The following is a 19,949-nucleotide window of genomic DNA, read 5'->3' as shown; positions in this document are numbered from 1 at the left end:
CACTGCTAAGACTAGCACCAAAAAACATTTTAAGCCAACACATGCATGCAATATTGAAAATAATAAAGTTTGGCTCTGTCTGCAGTAACATTTTCTACCTTGGAATAAATACAAAAATAAATGTATATAATCATAAAAGCACAGTACCTTTTCTGTCACCCTTACAGAAAACCTTTAAGTAAAAATCTTGGGTTAGGTGGCGAATGATAAAATTCTCTATAAACACACACATAAAATAATAAAATAAAAAGTGCAACCAAAGCAAAATGTAAAAAGAAAGCAGAGTTTTCTGGGAAGAAATGGACATAATTTTGTCGATGAGATGAGAATATTAAATGCTTAAAAAACATTTTGCTCAGAAGTATTAGAAAATCACAGTGTTAATAATAAAAACATCAGTGCCAAAAATGGTGTTGCGTATAATGAAAATAAAATATTACCACATCTAACTCTGCATAAAGTTTTGAGCATTTATGTCATAGATTATATAATATGATATTGTCATATTTACACAGTTTAGATGACATAAAGTGGTTTTGTATGATTTCTAATTTTTCAGAATGAATCATTTGAGAGATTAATGTAACATCTGCTAAGTACCTGCAACATCTGCGCAAGTTCAATGTGTGACAAGAAGTGTTAGTTAGTTATTTCTGATTACTGTTAACTACGCTTGAGTTTACGGCAGACCAGCAGTGTGCAGTAAATGCAGGGACATGATCATCGCTATGAATACACAGTGAAACACTCTCGTTTCACTCCAAAGACTATTTATGTCTGATATACAAGAGATATTATGTGACGTAAATATACTGCACTGTTAAAAAAAAAAGTTGAACCAACTTAAAATTTTAAGGCAACCAGCTTCAGCAGATTTTTGAGTTTTCTCAACTTGTCGTTTTAAGGTTACACAACAAAAATGTGAGAATCTCCCATAAAAATAAGTTGAGCAAACTCAAAAATCTGCTGAAGCTGGTTGCCTTAAAATTTTAAGTTGGCTCAACTTTTTTTTTTTTACAGTGTGTAATGTCATTTGAGCTCTGAATTCAGACGAGTTTAGTATTTCAGTGGTTGACCATGGAAAGTGCTAGTAAACCAGAGATCAGATTAACATACGAAAGACAAAGACAATTTTTGTCAGTAATACAATAATGCAAAATTCTGTTTAAAACTGAAGGAATAAAACCGTACCGAACAAACAAAAGCAAAGCAGCATGATTCAAACGCCAAACTGACAGCTGAATGTACACAGTAAAAGCACCGCAGTGGTTTTTCATAAACTGACAAACAACCTACAACTTCACACAGAGTCAAACCTGGTTGAAACTAGTCATGCTGATGTTCCTGGTGTGACCAGGATGGGTAAATAAAGCGTAGTTTCCCCTGAGACGCCCAGCGGCTGTAAATGAGCTTCTCTGTGATGAAGCGGTGGCCGCCTCTCTTGGCGTGTTCGTGAGCGTGGTACATGCGGCACTCATCCAGACGCGACGGCTCGTAGTAGTGGTACGGCACAAACGAGTGGTTGGCCTTACTACAACCAAGACAAAACACAGAAGTTAGTGAAGAAATATGTAAAAAATGAATATATGCTTAGATATTCTGTGTATACATAGTCCAAATCAAGCTCACAGGATGTAAAACTCATCACATACTATACACAATTTATTTAATTAAAATTATATTAATGTATTATTTCTAAAGAATTGTGCCTTATTTATGCACTCAGTCTCTCTCTATATATAAATATTATATTAATAGTTTTATATTAATAAATAAATATTTGTTTCAAAATATGAATCTGTCGATTATATGATATCTTGAGGTATAAATAGGTGTAATCACAAATTCTGTAAATTATCTTCTGTACACGTGCAAGCTCCACGAATTGGTCCAACGGATCACGGTTTTTTGCGTGTTCGGTCTTTTCAGCGCACAAACGTATTAAATTTAGGTTAAATTCTAATCTGACTCCATTTTATTATGACCTCGAATTTAGGTTGAAATGTAAATTGGTGTGTAATAAATATTCTTCTGATTATTCTAGTTAACTCTTTACTTTATATTTCCTCATTCATTCAGGTGCTCATGTTGCTAGCAAGGATACAACGTAATCTACTAGAGTCAATAATTACAGAGTAAAACAGAATAAGATCAATTTATTATCAGTCAGGTAAATATGTATTATGCCAATTCAGAGATATCAAATCATATCAATACAAAACATCGAATTCTCGATAAAAGATGCATACCTGACTTTATAGAGATACATAGTGTGAAGTATAGAGACACACCACACTACGGGCTTTCAGCTACAGAGTCGCCCTGATCTTCTTGCAGTTTTCACTTAAATACCTTAAGACCAAGACAATCATCCCCCGAAATGGAGACAGAAACTAACAATTGAAATTTGCATTGATCAAGTAGAGTTAACACCTTTTGAGACAGAAAGTAATTTGCACGAAAGACACTGGGAAACGGCACACCCTCTATAGTGAGCCAAATATCTCTAAACTCTGTATCACCTTTTAGTTTACTTGTAAGAATGAGACCTTTGTACCAGACGCCCTGAGACTATTCAAATGATACCAAACATCACCTGCATTCATGTAGAACATTATATTCTACTATTGACCATTCTGTGTGAGTTGAGTGAAGGGTAGGATGGGTGAAGGGAAGGAAGGGGATGAGGAGGAACCGATGCATATGTGTGAGATGTTTTCCTGCATTTTCTCTCAGTGGGATGTGGAGACAGATGTCTGTATGTTAATGCACTGTGTGTGTTGTCCGTCTCAGAAGATCAAAGTGTCTGAGGTTCTGTAATTCTTACACACGAGGACATTTGTGACAGAACATACGTTATCAATTATATTAATTATAAACATAAATATGCCTATACATACACTCTACAGTCTAATTCTGTAAATGCTTTCCTATAAAGGTGAGAAGGTTTGTGACAAAAAACACATAATTAATTATATTAATTTAATTATTAATTATTTGAATTTCAAATAATAGTGTCAACTTATACACACAGATAAACAAAACTTCATAAATGTTCTGTAAATAGTTTTTTGTACATGTGAGGAAGATTGTGTCAAAACATACACAATTAATTATAAAAAATAAAATAATATATATATATATATATATATATATATATATATATATAGCAAAATAAAATTAATATTCACTTCAAAATGTGAATCTATTGATTATATAATATACCGAGCTATAAATACAAGTGTAAAATTATACAGACCATTAATTCTGTAAATTGTTTTCTGTACAAATGAGATGCAATTCTATATATATATATATATATATATATATATATATATATATATATAATGTCAGATCCATAATTAGTGGCTAAGCAAAAGTGACTGAATTTTATTCAGTTTTTTCTTAACAAACTAAACTCAAACAACTGAACTCACCTGCAGTAAGAGCCGTCAATCATTCCATAAACCAGAATACTGTCACACAACTCCAGAGCCAAAATCATCGTAAAAAACCCTGTACTGAGAAACGCTCCTGATTTCATCCTGCCAGAAATAAAGCGATAAATTTACTACATTTACAATGACTTTTTTTACATAATAAAGATGACAGAATAGAGGAAGACTAACCTGTTTTTGCCCGTCTCGTTTTGAAAGACGCCGTCGCAGTACTGGACCTTTTCTCTGGTGACGGTGTAGATATGTGATTGTGGATACTTCTTGGCCAGCATCACTAGTGCATTGAAGATTTTCCCCTTTCCATCCTCCCTCATGTTTTTCTCAGGGCCCCAAATGACGTATTTAGTTTCCGCTTCTCGCCCGAAGAAATAGCCCTGCTGCCGTACTAAGTGTGGCACGCTGGTGTGAGAGACCACACGCAGACTGGTCCTGTTCCCCACATCATCCTCGTACCCGACGGTGGGTGCCGCGTTCATCCGGATCACACAGTCCTGTCCGTCGATCTCCTGACCCCGTGCACCACCCAGCATCTGCCCGGAACTGGACACCACGGCACAGCGGCCACAGCGGAAGTCCAGGAACTGAAAACACATTATATATCAGAGATGCAAACAGGAAGGAGGAAAAAAGGTGAGAACACTGCGCGGATCGGAGGCATTTAAGGTATTTTTAAACTATTTTTTATTACCTTATATGTCCAAAACTGTAATTTTTCACCAAAAAAACAAAAACATTTTGTTGGAACATTTTACAAAAATCAAGATTGAATATATTTGGTCAAAAGATGAAGTGCTATGCAGGCTATTTAAGACAATATTGGCTGATTAGATGGCAATTCTGACCTAAAATGCTAAACGTTTGCCCTCTCTCTTCAACGTTCCCACATCTCAGACCTCAAATACATAAAATATTACCCTTTTTGAAGTAAAGAGTAAAGAAAATACTATGTTAAACTTATTGAAACAACACTTTCTCATTGGATCTAATCAAATCTCATAGGTGACCGATTTTGATCTCAAAAAAGCGAGTTGTCACTGAAAGGTGAGTTTGCATCTATGATGTATGCATACATTTTAAAGGAATAGTTCACCCAAAACTTAAAATCTGCTGAAGATTTACTCTCCTTCAGGCTATCCAAGATGTAGATAAGTAGATAAGATTTGGAGAAATGTAGCATTGCATCACCTACTCACCAATGGATCCTCTGCAGTGAATGGGTGCCGTCAGAATGAGAGTCCAAACAAAAGCAAAAAGTTGCATGTTTGTAAGAAACTAATCCATCATTAAGATGTTGTAACTTCAAACCATTGCTTCCACCTAAAATATGAGTCCTCTATCAATAATATTGCTTTCTCCATTGAAAAAGTCATCTTGTCTGAATTAGGTGAGAAATCTGCACAGAACAAGCAAACACACAGCTTTTGGCTTCACAAGACATTAACTGATGGACTGGAGTGGTGTGGATTACTTGTGGATTATTGTGATGTTTTTATCAGCTGTTTGGACTCTCATTCTGACGGCACCCATTCACTGCAGAGCATCCATTGCTGAGCAAGTGATGCAATGCTACATTTCTCCAAATCTGATGAAGAAACAAACTTTCATCTTTCATTTCTGGGTGAACTGTTCCTTTAAAACTTTTACAAAGGGTCAAGTGTGCAACTTACATATGAAGCCGAGCGAGTCTTGGGATGAACCCTCACATAACCACGCAGGCCTGTTTTCATGGTAAGTCCAGACCTTATCACATGATTGTACCATAGCAACAGACAAACAGAGAGGAGGAGGAGGCAGATCCAGTGAAACCTCTGAGGGATGAAGAACGTCAGAGAGGTTCATTCAGAGTCAACAGTTTTTGACACATTTCCAGTCATTTTATAAAATATGAAAACAATACCAGGGATTTCATGTCCTATTGAGGCTGAAGCTCCAACCCAGGCGCTCAACTGGGGAGGAAAGCCTCATTTTCCTGAGAAAATATGAAAACTCAAATTACTTCCTCCAACAAGCACTCAATGAACACACATATGTGAATATATACAGTGTGTGTGTGTGTGTGTATATATATATATATATATATATATATATATATATATATATTTATACACACACACACACATATACAATGTGTGTTCAGTGAGTGCTGTGTGTGTGTATATATATATATATATATATATATACATATATACAATGTGTGTTCAGTGAGTGCTGTGTGTATATACACACACTACTGTGACTTTTGACAACAGTTAAAAAAATCTGCTGACATATTGACAAACTTTTATCGCAGCGGAACGACAATAAACACATAATGAAATCAATATACAACCCATTACATAATGAATTTATGTGCCTTAACTGTAATCGCATGTTAGTATATGGAGAGCACGAAAACAATAGATAACAACATAATTAGCTGTAAGATTAGCCTTCTTACATTTTCCTTGACACGCTGATATTTACGTTCCGACAGGAAAACCCTGCTGTGACTTTAGTTCCGCCTCTCAGTGTGATGCTGGAGGAGGAATAATAATAATAATAATGATGATGATAATAATAATAATAATACTAATTACTTAAATTGTATATCACTTGGAAAGTATGAGAATAAAATTTGTACTACGTAGAAAAAAGTAAGGAAAACAAGTATTTAATTGTTTAAACGAGATATTAACCAATGGATATGACTCAGGGCCTAACTAAAATATCACAGATTTTAGAATAATAAAACAAAACAAAATAAATCATTATCATACTTTACCGTCGTCGTATTTATATTTTATCATGATAACTGTTAAAATACTATATTACTAAAAGTATAGTTACTACTGGAAAATTTACTTTCATTTGTATAATTTCCAATTGTGATGACTGTGGATCACTTTGTCAATGTATATTGCACGTAATCGTTATATTATTTATATTTTCAAAAATGTATTATTATTATTATTATCATCATAATATTGTTTATTTTTTATTATTATTTATTATTATTATTATTAAAATGCACTCGGTGCAATCAGATATCAGTTTATGAGGCGCAAGAGTCGCGTCGCGACTGTTGATGTTATTGGATAGCCAACGCGTTGCGTCCTTCTCTCCTCTTCCCCGATTGGTTCCCGCTGAACAATCTAAAGCTGCTATAGGCTTTTCCCGCTGTAGCTCAAAATTCTGCCCCGCCCACCAGGAAATCATAAGTTAGTGTGTGCAATGCGGATTGAAAATGTCCTTCCAAACCAGGAGAAAGTGAGTGTGAGCTGCTTTTCACTCTTTCACTTTTAATGTTGCGTTTAAAGTTGCTATGATGTGCCTGAATTTAGCTTCGGCTTTATGCATATATAAATGTATATATGACTGGATATGGTCTTAAAAGAGCCTGGTGTTTGTGTGTGTTGAGCTAAGCTAATATGCTGCTGGTGTCTAAGGACATGACCACATAAAGGGGCAGTTTATTGATCAATGAGTATAAAATTCAGTAAGAATAAAATCAATAAATAATAATGATATGAATTACTTTATAAATAAACAGATTTCTGCTCATTCACAATCTATGTGATTTCGTAGCTACCAGTGACTTCTAATATTCATATATAATGTTAGTTAGGTGCAGGAATCAATAAACTGATTCCTCAAGAAACACTTTCCTCTGTAGCAGCTGATGGTTATAATTCATGTAATTATGTCTTGAACTGGCTGTCAGATTGTAACATGACAGATGAAGGGGTGTGTGACTAGCTGTACAGATATTTCTGCAGATGTTTGTTTGTTTTCCTCTATTTTGAAGTCTGATTACCTGAGATCTGATTACAATTGACACTTTTATAGTACAGACCTCAGATGTCCAATACCTTAAAAATAGATCTTTTTGTTGTAATAAATACATTCTTGTTGTAATAAATGCATTTAAAAGTAAATGTAATTTTTAAAATAGTTAATACGAAAATATTTGTGTATGTGTATATATATACAGATATTTCTGTAATTTGTTTTTCCTTTATTTTGAAGGTTGATTACCTGAGATCTGATTACATTTGATAATCACTTTTATAGCACAAACCTCAGATGTTAAATATCTTAAAAATAATGTGTGTGTAAATAAGTTGTATATTCTTATATATATATATATATATATATATATATGTATATGTGTGTATATATTGTTTAATTTTTCCTTGTAATACAAATTAAATATAATACTTTAATACAAAAATATTTGTGTAGATATTTGTAGAATATATAATTATTAATAATTATGTTTTCATTTTATAGTAATGGGAATGATTTTACATTTACAATATTGAGAATTTTGAGGAAATTATCTTAATATTATTATTATTTTAAATATATATATATATATATAATTCAAAAACACTTAATACTGAAATAGACATTTCATCATCCAAAATATAATTTTTTGTCTTCCTTTTATGTTTGTCTGTGTGTGAATATGTGTATATATGTCTGTCTATCTGTCTATCTATCTATCTATCTATCTATCTATCTATCTATCAAATTTTAATATAAAATAAAAATTCAGCTATTTATAGGTCAAATTAAGTATTTATTGTTGTATGTAAATGGCAGAATATGAGGTGTCTAACTAAATGTCTTCTCTAAATTGCCAATATTGACTCGTGTTTTGCATATGGTGTTTATATAAGCAAAGCTTCTAATCTAAAGCACTAGAACAATATGAACCGTGTTTACATCATCTCCAAGGCAACAATAATGAAGAGCTCGGCAACGCTGTGGCTTTGTGGATGAGTCCTGCTGATCTGCAGACCGGAGGACAGAACTGAACTCCTGCTCCAGCTGTTCCAGGATCTGTCTGGAGCCACTCGGATGTGAAAGCATCTGCAGGAGGAAGGGGCGGAGCTGAGATGTCAATCAGAAGCGCTGAGGGCGTGTCTATCATGCAGGCCTTAGCCATGACCGTGGCTGAGATACCTGTGTTCCTGTATTCCACCTTTGGACAGGTACACAGCACAACACACCTCTTTATATCTAATCACACGCCTCACAGCTGCTCCTTACACACGAACAAGCTCTCTTCTTACTCTGCAACTATACACATGTAGAAAAACGCTGATACCTCACAGGTCTTCAACTTTATATTGTGTGTTAGCTGTCAAAAAAGCTAAAGTTTCTCTTTTAAGGGCCTATTTAACACTATTAAAACCTCTCATAACACCTTAGCATCAACAATGCTTTCCTCAACAAAAAAAAAGGAAAAGAATAAATGTCTATATATCATTTTTATTTGTAGCAATTACACTACTCTATGAATAGTTATACTATTTTATATTTTTATTTTAGCTTTAATTGATTTTTATTTCAGTTTTAGTTTTAGTAATTTTACTACTTCAACTTAAACTTACCTATTTCAGTAAATTGAGAGTCTTCATTTAATATTTATTGATATTTATGTTTCCTATGCTTTATTTTAATTTCCTTTTACTAGTTTTAGTTTACAATAATAACAAGTGTTAACATGTTTTTACAATTCTGTCATCATTTTGATTAAATTAATCAGGCTACTTTGAGTTCATGTGTGAGTATGTCCATAATGTTATATTGTAATATTAAAATATTATCATTTTAAATTATAATTGTAGAAATATATAAAGTAAAATATAATACTTTGAGTGAATGTGCAAGTATTTAAATTCTTTCAATGTCCACAATTTTATATTTGTAATATAAAGTATTATAATAAAAACATACAACAAATAACATAAAATTATAATTTCAGTCTTAAATTAATTAATTAATTTCGTGACCATTTTCATGGAATTAATCGTTACGTTGATGAATGTGCCAGTATTTTAAGTTTTTAATGTTATTATTTTAAATAAGCTTTTAACATAATCTTTTCATTTTAATTAAAAAGGTAATATTTTTAATAATATTTGAAATATTTATTATTTATATTTTTATTTAGATTTTCAATTATTTTTATTTCAGTGTTCATTTTAGTCATTTTAGTCCTGCAACTTAAACGTTTTTATTTTTGCTTTATTTCAATTGGTTTTATTTCTAAAACAAATTTTTTTGTGTGTGGTTTTAGTTTAACATGTTTTTATAATAAATATTTATTTTTACAATTATTCTTGCAGCTATTCTATGCAGTTATTCTTATTTCATTCCCTTTCACCTATAAAGTGTTTTTTAAATAATAAACGCAAAGTGAAAAAGTCTAATAAATAATTCCTGTTTTCTTCTCTCCTTTTCTTTTTTCCCGTTCTGACATCCCTCAATTCTCTGTCACGTCTGTCTTTCTCTCAGTCTATATTCTCTCAGCTGAAGTTGAGCCCTAGTCTGAAGAAGGTGCTGTTCGCCACGGCTCTGGGCAGCGTTGCTCTGGCACTGACCGCGCATCAGTTAAAGAGACGGGGCAGGAAGAGGAAGCAGACAGTCAATAAAGAAGCACAGAAACCCGTGGGCATCCCAGAACAGCTGCTCCGAACCAGCCGGCCAGCCTCGCTCAAGAGAGGTGAGCGGATTCACGTGTTTTGCTTTTAAAGATGCTGTGTTATACAATTTTGTAGTATTTAAATTTTTTATTTAATTGTAAATAATATATATTAATATATATAATCTATGTTAACATGAACTAAGATTGAACAAAACTTCTACAGCATTTATTAATCTTAATTAATGTTATTTTCAGCATTTACTAATGCATTATTAAAATCACAAGTTGTGCTTGTTAACATTAGTTAATGCACTGTGAATTAACATGAACTAACAATGAACAACTGTATTTTTATTAACTAACATTAACAAAGATTAATAAATACTGTAATAAATATGTTGATCATTGTTCGTTCATGTTAGTTAATACATTAACTAATGTTAACAAATGACACCTTATTGTAAAGTGTTACCATATATGTGTGTGTGTGTGTATTTTTTAAATCATATAAAAATAGAATTTTAGTCAAGGTTTCTTGCATCAAAAATCATTGTAAATTAGATTTTGTGGCCTTTTTAAAAAAAAATTAATCAGGCCCTACATTAGTTTTTGTGACAATTTTCATGAAATTATTCAGGCTACTTTAAGTGAATGCATGAGTATTTAATTTTTTTAATGCCAATAATTTTATAATATGGAATTATAATTTTATAGATACGAAATAAGATACAATTATCATTTTAGGCTTAAATTAGTTTTTATGATCATTTTCACAAAATTAGTCAGGCTACTTTGAGTTAATAGGAGAATTTTATTGTCCATAATTTAGTATTATATGTGACCCTGGACCACAAAACCAGTCTTACGTATCAATTTTCCGAAATTGAGATGTATACATCATCTGAAAGCTGATAAATAAGCTTTCCATTGATGTATGGTTTGTTAGGATCGGACAATATTTGGCTGAGATACAACTATTTGAAAATCTGGAATCTGAGGGTGAAAAAAAATCAAAGTAATGAGAAAATCACCTTTAAAGTTGTTCAAAAGAAGTTCTTAGCAATGCATATTACTAATCAAAAATGAAGTTTTGATATATTTACGGTAAGAAATTTACAAAATATCTTCATGGAACATGATCTTTACTTAATATCCTAATGATTTTTGGCATAAAAGAAAAATGTATAATTTTGACCCATACAATGTATTTTTGGCTGTTGCTACAAATATACCCCAGCGACTTAAGACTGGTTTTGTGGTCCAGGGTCACATATTATAAAATGTTATAAAATTGTAATTTTCTAAATATAATATATAATTATAATTTTAGTGAAGGTTTATTGCACCAAACCAGTCATAACCAGTCATTTTCATGAAATGAATCAGTTTACTTTGAGCAAATGTGAGAGTTTTGTAATTATTTAATGCCCATAATGTTATATTACAATATAAAATATTAAAATATTGAATTAATATGTTATGAATATTAAATAAATGTCTACATTTAATGTCCAATGTTAATTTAACGTTAATTAAATTAATTAAATTTGTGTGTTTCCAGGTCCGGTTCCAGGGCGTCAGATGATGAGTCCCAGCACCCGCAGTAATGACACTCTCAGCGGCGTCTCGTCTCTCGCACAGAGCAAACACTCGAGCTCTTCACACAGCATCGCCTCTGTGCGTGAATCTCACAGATACACACACTGTCTGCCTGTTTATTTATCAACAAACACCTATCAAAAGGCCTAACCATACGTTTTTAACCATTTTGTTTGGATCTGCCTCAGATGCGAGTTCCCTCCTCTCCCAACCAATCAGTGAACACTGGGATGCCGTGGGAGGCGGAGCCAGTGGCAGAGGAGCTGGGAGTCGGAGAGGATGCCAATGCTGAGAACCTCTATCTCATGGGTAATGTAGTTTACTATTGCCATCTATTGTATCATCCATACTGCATTCTTTTTCACATGCTACACTACCATTCAAATGTTTGGGGTTGTTAAAATTGTACTTTTTTGAAAGAAGTTAATACTTTTATTCAGCAAAGATGCATTAAATTGATCAAAAGTTACATTAAAGACAATTATAACCATTTAAAAGATTTTTATCTCACATAAATGCTGCTCTTTTGGAAGCACAACTGTTTTCAACATTGCTAATAATCGGACATGTTTCTTGAGCAGAATGATTTCTGAAGGATCATGTGACACTGAAGACTGGATTAAACATGTTGAAAATTCAGCTTTGATCACAGCAATAAATTACATTTACAATATATTCAAAGAGAAAACGTTTTTTTCTTAAATTGTAATAATATTTAATATTTTTAGCAATATATTGTATTTTTGATTAAATAAATGAAGCCTTGGTGAGCATAAGAGACTTATTAAACATTAAAAAAAAAATCTTACTGACCCTGAACCTTTGAACAGTAGTGTATTTTAAAATTTAATTGTAATTTTTAAATATTAAAAGAATAATATATAAACAATGATATATTAAAATACATTTTAAAATATTACATTTAAAAATTCAATTTAAATGTAAAAATGTCAAATTAAATTTACAATTTCAAAAAATTACCATAAACAGCACAGAATGCAAAAAGTAGTCTTTTCCGAATATAGCCTCCATAAGTGCAGAAATGTGTGCAGCTGATGTTGGTCGTCTTTCGTCTCTTCCTCCTGCAGGGATGGAGCTGTTTGAGGAAGCCCTGCGCAAGTGGGAACTGGCTTTAAACATCAGACACAGAGCTCATTCCTGTGCATCTGGGTCAGACAGTCCCGCCCCGCAAGGATCAGAACTCGTGGAGCACCATTCGGTAAATATCTCTCATTCATAAGCATCAGAAGAATGGCAGGAGCTGCTATATGTGACCCTGGAGCACAAAAGCAGTCATAAGTAGCACAGGTATATTTGTAGCAATAGCCAACAATACATTGTATGGGTCAAAATGATTGATTTTTCTTTTATGCCAAAAATCATTAGGATATTAAGTAAAGATCATGTTCCATGAAGATATTTTGTTAATTTCCTACTGTAAATATATCAAAACTTAATTCTTGATAAGTAATATGCATTGCTAAGAACTTCATTTGGACAACTTTAAAGGCGATTTTTGTGCACCCTCAGATTCCAGATTTTCAAATAGTTGTACCAAATATTGTCTGATCCTAACAAACCATACATCAACGGAAAGCTTATTTATTCAGCTTTCAGATGATGTATAAATCTCAATTTAAAAACATTGACCTTTATGACTGGTTTTGTGGTCCAGGGTCACAAATAAAAACACATCATTTGATTTTTCAGCCTGAGCTTCACAATCATAAGTTTGCGGAGAAGCTTGAGTCTCTGCTGCACCGAGCCTATCACCTGCAGGAAGACTTCGGCAGCACCATACCGCCTGACAGCCTCCTCGCTGACCTGGGTTAGACACACACAAACACATGCTGACGTCACCTGTGTGTTTTTAGCTTCCTAAACCAAGCTGTTTGTGTGCAGAGAGTGAAGCAACCCTGATTCTGCCCACACTAGGGAGTTCCCATCCCATCCAAGACGATGATGCCATGACAGTCACTTCAGACGACTCGTTTTTCTCTGCTGCTGAGGTCAGGACACACACACACACACACACACACACACTTAAGGGTGTTGTGTGTTTTCTCGTGCATGTGTATGATGTCACTTCCCTCTATGTCTCTGTAGCTGTTTGAGACGTTCTCTCTAGAGGACACGTATCATCCGCTGAAGCCGGCAGCTCTGTATGAAGAAGCCCTGAGTTTGGTGAAGGATGGAAGCGTGGCCTGCAGATCACTGAGGTACTGCGTACTCACAGCTTACACCCTAAACACTGCATACTGACTCTCTAAATAAATGCTGCACGTTATATATTGCTGCCAATACCACTTTTGTAGCATTTAATTTTTTTTTTACATACATAATAAAAACTTGATAGTTTAACATTTGGAAATTAAGACAGCTATGAATATTAGTATATATTGATACAAATAGTATATAGTTACAGTTGCACTGTAAAATGTACTATTATTAGTATATTATTTTTCTTAAATGCTTGTTTTTTTATTGTACAGTGAAATATTACTATAGCAGTTTTTCAGATTTTGTTTGTTTTAATTTAGCAGTAGTAGCAGTAATAATTTTATTTTAGATTATTATTATAGTTTATTTATAGTTTATTATTATTGTTTATTAAACTATTTGTTTTACTATATTTTAAATTGAAATAATAAGAAACATTCAATTTATTCGTTATTATTTAGTAGAATAAAATATATATTATTTATTATTTTTGAAGGAATATCACACAATACCACACAATTATTATCCAAGTTTTAATTTAAACCTCTGTTGTCCATCACTTTGTTTGCCAAAAAATTGTAAAAATGTCAGTTGATTGACACCATTAATAATAAAACATAATCCAGAAAAATTGATCACAGAATTTCTGAAAAACAAACACATTTGATAGGGCCCTATTATTGTGTCAATAAATTAAAGAAAAAATGTTAAAGGTTTATTAATTAAATTGATTTCATATACTTTTTAATTGTTAAAATGTAATTAAAATATAAAAAATGGCATCAGGAAAATTAAGACAGAAAAATAAAACAGATTTAATGGGGCCATATTATTAAAATGTTAATAAAGTATTAAATTGGTAAAGTTTTTATAGGACCCTAAATATCCTAAACCGTATACATTACAAACTAATATCCTAAAGCTTATACTCCACTCCATTAGCACTGATTCTAAAATGAGACTACTGCACATACAGTGCAGATGTTCTCCTCACACGTTCTCCTCTGGGACTGGAGGGTTTCCGTTGTAGCTCAGGAAGCAAGGACTGATGGGAAAACACACTCTGTGTCTTTTTGTGCCTCTGTTACAGAACCGAACTTCTGGAGTGCTACAGCGATCAGGACTTCCTCGCCAAACTGCATTGCGTTCGCCAGGCCTTCCAGGTCAGCACACTCTTACACACACACACACACACACACACACATGGAACGGGGCTGTTGGTGAGATCTGTGTGTATTTGTTGTATTTGTAGGTGCTGCTGCTGGATGAAACACACAGGATGTTCTTCATGGATACAGGGAAGCAGATGATATTGGGACTCCTGGCCAAAGCCAACAAGGTGCTTCAAAAATGAATGGAATAATTCAAATGTGTTTGTTCTTGCAAGAAGTCTCTTCTGCTCACGAAGGCAACATTTACTGATCACAAAATACAGTACAAACAGTAATATTGGGAAATATTATTACAATGTAATATACCTGTCTTCTATGTGAATATTTTGTAAAATATAATTTATTCCTGTGATCAAAGCTGATTTTTCAGCATCATTACTCCAGTCTTCAGTGTCACGTGATCCTTCAGAAATCATTCTGATTTGCTGCTCAACAAACATGTTGAAAACAATTGTGCTGCTAAATATTTTGTTGAAATTCTGCTTTGCCATCAAAGGAATAAATAAAATTTTCAAATATATTCAAAAAGAAAACTTCATTTTAATTGTAACAATCTTTCACAATATTAATGTTTTTACTGTTTTTTTTTTTTTCTTTCTCCATCAAATAAATGCAGCCTTGGTGAGCAGAAGAAACTATTAAGTATTAAAAATCGTAATTATTTCAAATTTTGACTGTAATTTCTGTAACATTTTTTCATAATACAACATGCATTGACAAATTGTGCACAATATGACTATAAACGGTAATTTATAAAGTAAAAACAGTCGTTTTATTTGGATTTATTATCTACTTTCGCATGTGTGTGTGAATGTTTAGAGTCCGAAGGCGTTTCTGGAGAGTTATGAAGACATGCTGCAGTACACAAAGAGAGAAGAGACGTGGCCCGTCACCAAGATGGAGCTGGAAGGCCGAGGGGTTTGTCCTGTTTATCATTCCATCCATTTCCATTGGCTGAATCATATTGTGTGTGTTAAAGTCTGATCGCAAGCTGGCATTCTTGACTCTTCCCCTGTTGTTATTGTTAACTAAAACTTACTTGGTTTAAATAAATTAAAATATTAATTTAAATGAAAAAATGTAAACTTCAAAATAAAATAAGTTGAAGTACAAAAATTTCTACAATTCTGCTCATTTAAAATTTTAATAAAGCATAAATAATACTGATTGTTCTTGACTTCATGGCTCTCTATTTGGCCTTCTAGAGTCTGACCTTTGACTTTGCTCTAGGTGGTCTGTATGAACTTCTTTGACATTGTGCTGGACTTTATCCTCATGGATGCGTTTGAAGATCTGGAAAGTCCTCCGACTTCAGTGGTCGCGGTTCTGAGGAACCGATGGCTCTCGGACAGTTTCAAAGAGACGGTACGCAAAATGTTAACGCTCAGACTCGAATCCAAACATATTGGATCTGCACATTTGAAGAAGAAAAAAAAAACACATTCCATTTAGAACCAAAAAGGAGAAGAAAAAAATTTCTTAAGCACTACAATAATTTAATTCTCAATTTCTTTAGGAAAGGGTGCTTTTAAAGAAGCCCCCCCAAAAAAAACTGATCTGAAGAACCCTAAAAAGTCAACACTGCTTCTTTATAAGAAGGGGTTATTTGATCAAACTAAAAAGCAATGAGGAACCTTTATTTTAAAGATTATTTAAAAAAAAGAATTTAAAATTACATTTTTCTTAGTGTTTGATGTCTGTCTTGATCTGTCTCTGTATTTCTTATATTCTGTTTCTGTGTCTCTCTTTATTTGTATTAGGCATTGGCTACAGCCTGTTGGTCTGTGCTAAAAGCCAAAAGGAGATTGTTAATGGTGAGTGTGAAAAACAAAACCTATCTCTCAAACCATGTCTACTAGAATCAGATCACACATCTTGTTTTGTGTTTGTTGCTCAGGTTCCCGACGGTTTTATTGCACATTTCTATGCCATCTCTGAACACGTGAGTCCAATTTTGGCTTTCGGGTTTCTGGGCCCCCGACAGCACCTCAGTGAGGTGTGCACCGTATTCAAGGTAAGACGTGTTCTCCACACTCCTCCGTCATACCTGAGCTAACCCTCCCGGTAATCCAGAAACACCTGTAATCCAGATCAACACATAATCTGATGCTAATCTGATCCTGCGATCAGAACACGAACCCTGTTGGAGAATAGATACAAGGTTTCTGCAGAAACTAAAAAGGTCTTAAAATTCACACAACCGTAAATTAAGGTCTAAAACGGTGTTCAATTGGAGCAGAAAATCTTAAATTTATGAAGTCATGGAATCAGAAAAAAAAAAAAATAAATAAATAAATAAAATAACTTTGCATTACGAGCACTTCCTGTGTTTATTCGTTGATCGATTCTTAATGATTAATCACTTGTTGTATTCCTCAGATGTAAGTCGCTTTGGATAAAAGCACCTGCTAAATTAATAAATGTAAATGTAAATTAAATGTTGAATTCACTGCAGAAAAACAATGTTTTCCTCAGTATTTTTGTTTTGTATTCCAATACAAATATTTAGACATCTTTAATTCAAGATGCATTGATTTGAGACGCAAAATGAAGATATATCTTTGTTCTAGTTTTAATCATAAACTCAATTCATTTTGATGAATTTCTCATAAATTTATTAAGTCATTTTGCTTCTCTATCAATCTTTAGTTTAGACATTTGCACTGGAAAACAAGACAAAAATACAGATTTAACTTTTTAGTAAAATGAATTCAAAATTTAATGGAGATACGTTGTACATTTAGAAACCATCCTGGCATATTTTGTTCCATTAAATTTATTCCTTAAATTTGCTTTACTTGGTCTTAAAAAGTCTTTGAGATACTGTAAAAAGTCAACAACAACAAAAAAAATGCAAGTATCATATATTGGCTTGTTTGGTTTGAAATGCTAAAACAATCAAGAAGTCTCTTCTGCTCACCAAGACTGCATTTATTTAGTCAGAAATACAATAAAAACTTTAATATTAGGAAATAAGTGTTTTCTATGTGAATATATAGTAAAATGTAATTTATTTCTGTGATCAAATCTGAATTTTCAGCATCATTACTCCAGTCTTCAGTGTCACATGATCCTTCAGAAATCATTCTAATATGCCGATTTGCTGCTTAAGAAACATTCATGATTATCAATGTTGAAAACAGTTGTGCTGCTTCATATTTTTGTGAAAACTGTGATGCATTTTATTTTTCAGGATTTGAAAGTTCAAAAGAGCAGCATTTATTCAAAATAGAAATCTTTTGTAACGTTATAAAGGTCTTTACTGTCACTTTTGAGCAATTCAATGCATCCTTGCCTGACTAAAAAACACCAAAACACATCAAGACTCACAAGATGCCAAATCAAGCGATATCTAAATAAAGGTTAATCTTTCATTACCATAATCAAAACAACCCGGAATTAATGTCACACTCTCCTTTGATCTCCACAGCAACAGATTGTTCAGTATCTGAAGGACATGTTTGATCACGATAAGGTGCGTTTCACGTCCGTCCCGTCTCTGGCTGAAGACATCCTCAGTCTGTCCCACAGACGGGCGGAAATCCTGGTGGGCTACCTGGGCATTGACAGTCTACCTGAGACCAATGGAGCTTTACCCAAGAGCTCCTGCCAAGCCAACAGCGGGCATCCGGACGCCAGCGGACAGCAGGACTGAGGTGCTCGATACTAATCTAGACCTGTTCGTTTTGAAAGACACCAGATACATGCTCTCATTAGCTATTCGTCATCGTCGACCAATCAACGTGACTATAAAGAGCATTCGTTTAAAAGACATTGAAAAGATTGATTATTTAGACAGATAAACCACTACTGACTCATCTGAGGTCAACCGAGGCCTTTTCTTGATCTGCTTCTGCAAATTTAAGACACCTTCATTTTAAAAACCCCGATGCTTTGGAAACGCTTTCTTTCTGAAGAACCCATCATGACCTAGAGGAACTGAATAAAAGCGTCTTTTAGCCAAACGTACAGCCTGGTTTTGAGTTGCAGCTGAAATGCTAGGTTTTGTTTGTTTTATGGGTCGGCTGCAGATTTTTGTGTGTGAATGTGTGTTGTTGAGCATTTATGTATGTGCCAATGGCCAAGTAAAGTCTTGCACTGACTCTTGGGTAGCGCTAAACACAATGAAGAGAAAAAGCAAGATGGATTTGTGAGCTTTAGTGTAAGTCTCTCAGCACATTTTGGCAGTTTGAGAGCACTTCGATGAGAGACTCACACAGGAAGTGCGTCATTCAAGAGTGAAACAGGATGTAGTGGTCCGGATCACATTAGCTGAGCTCACTTGTGTCCTTCGAGAGCTGCTGCAGCCCTTGTGGTTTGCTTTGTTAGTTGCATTTGTTCCCACCCTCACAATGTATCAGTCACCGTGTTCATCAGAGCGATGTTTAATAGTCTGTTGGTGTGTTTTATTTTCTGTCATCATACTTTGTTCATGATGTATACACCTTGTTTTTCAATCCTCCTTCAATATTCAGGACTAAAATTGCTGATTATCTACTATTCTATAATATTAATATATATATATATATATATATATATATATATATATATATATATATATATATATATATACATATACATTTATGTATTATAAATTCAATACAGCAGTGGTATTGAGTCAAATAGGTCACAGTTGTAGAGCAATTGTAATTGTAGAGCATATATGCACTCTGGTTGTTAAACTCTATCAACAACATCTGTGCCATTGTGATCATTTCGATGCCAATGTGATTTTTGAAAATAAACAAAAAGATGCATTATTCCTTTACACTTTAAATTACCTCGGATTCAATTAAAGTGGATTTTTTTGTTCTATAAAATATTATAATTAATATAGTATACATTTTTTCTATGACAATGGCACAGATGCTGTTGATGGTGTTTAAATTGTATTCATCCCATGAGGAAAAATTCCACACAAGCAATTAAACAGCATCTTGCAGGTCTTTTGATTGGTCAAATATGTAGTCATGAATTTTATGAATATGCATGAAATGCCTAAAACAATCCTCAAAATTACTGAGCCTTTACGAAACTTGACCGTGTCCCTTAATTGTGCACAGGAGGCATTTAGGTATTGGGATT

At 33.4% G+C, this 19,949-nt stretch overlaps 2 protein-coding genes across 4 annotated transcripts; one reads left to right on the top strand and one right to left on the bottom strand.

Moving 5' to 3' along the window:
* Window positions 1-999: 999 nt before the first annotated feature.
* st6galnac4 (ST6 (alpha-N-acetyl-neuraminyl-2,3-beta-galactosyl-1,3)-N-acetylgalactosaminide alpha-2,6-sialyltransferase 4) lies at window positions 1,000-5,960 on the bottom strand. Of its 2 annotated transcripts, none has more exons than XM_058758349.1 (6): window positions 5,896-5,960; window positions 5,356-5,427; window positions 5,126-5,266; window positions 3,630-4,039; window positions 3,438-3,545; window positions 1,000-1,531 (listed from the first exon to the last, which is right to left on the bottom strand). In XM_058758349.1, exons 2-6 carry the CDS (start codon window positions 5,365-5,367, stop codon window positions 1,327-1,329), a joined length of 876 nt encoding a protein of 291 aa, XP_058614332.1. In that variant the 5' UTR covers window positions 5,368-5,427; window positions 5,896-5,960; the 3' UTR covers window positions 1,000-1,326. The 2 variants fall into 2 exon arrangements, with proteins under 2 accessions (XP_058614332.1, XP_058614333.1); XM_058758350.1 differs by lacking the exon at window positions 5,896-5,960 and adding an exon at window positions 5,818-5,870.
* A 612-nt stretch (window positions 5,961-6,572) lies between these two features.
* miga2 (mitoguardin 2) lies at window positions 6,573-19,413 on the top strand. Of its 2 annotated transcripts, none has more exons than XM_058759023.1 (16): window positions 6,573-6,704; window positions 8,178-8,434; window positions 9,744-9,951; window positions 11,435-11,550; window positions 11,661-11,781; window positions 12,561-12,691; window positions 13,183-13,300; window positions 13,408-13,481; window positions 13,579-13,691; window positions 14,783-14,855; window positions 14,945-15,031; window positions 15,684-15,782; window positions 16,095-16,229; window positions 16,625-16,678; window positions 16,762-16,878; window positions 18,295-19,413. In XM_058759023.1, exons 2-16 carry the CDS (start codon window positions 8,339-8,341, stop codon window positions 18,517-18,519), a joined length of 1,767 nt encoding a protein of 588 aa, XP_058615006.1. In that variant the 5' UTR covers window positions 6,573-6,704; window positions 8,178-8,338; the 3' UTR covers window positions 18,520-19,413. The 2 variants fall into 2 exon arrangements, with proteins under 2 accessions (XP_058615006.1, XP_058615005.1); XM_058759022.1 differs by having other exon boundaries at window positions 13,375-13,481.
* The last annotated feature ends 536 nt before the right edge of the window (window positions 19,414-19,949 follow it).

Source organism: Onychostoma macrolepis, chromosome 21 (genome assembly GCF_012432095.1).
Source record: "Onychostoma macrolepis isolate SWU-2019 chromosome 21, ASM1243209v1, whole genome shotgun sequence".
Classification (NCBI taxonomy): domain Eukaryota; kingdom Metazoa; phylum Chordata; class Actinopteri; order Cypriniformes; family Cyprinidae; genus Onychostoma; species Onychostoma macrolepis.
Note: the sequence above shows the minus strand (reverse complement) of the source record. Positions and strands in the feature narration are given on the sequence as shown.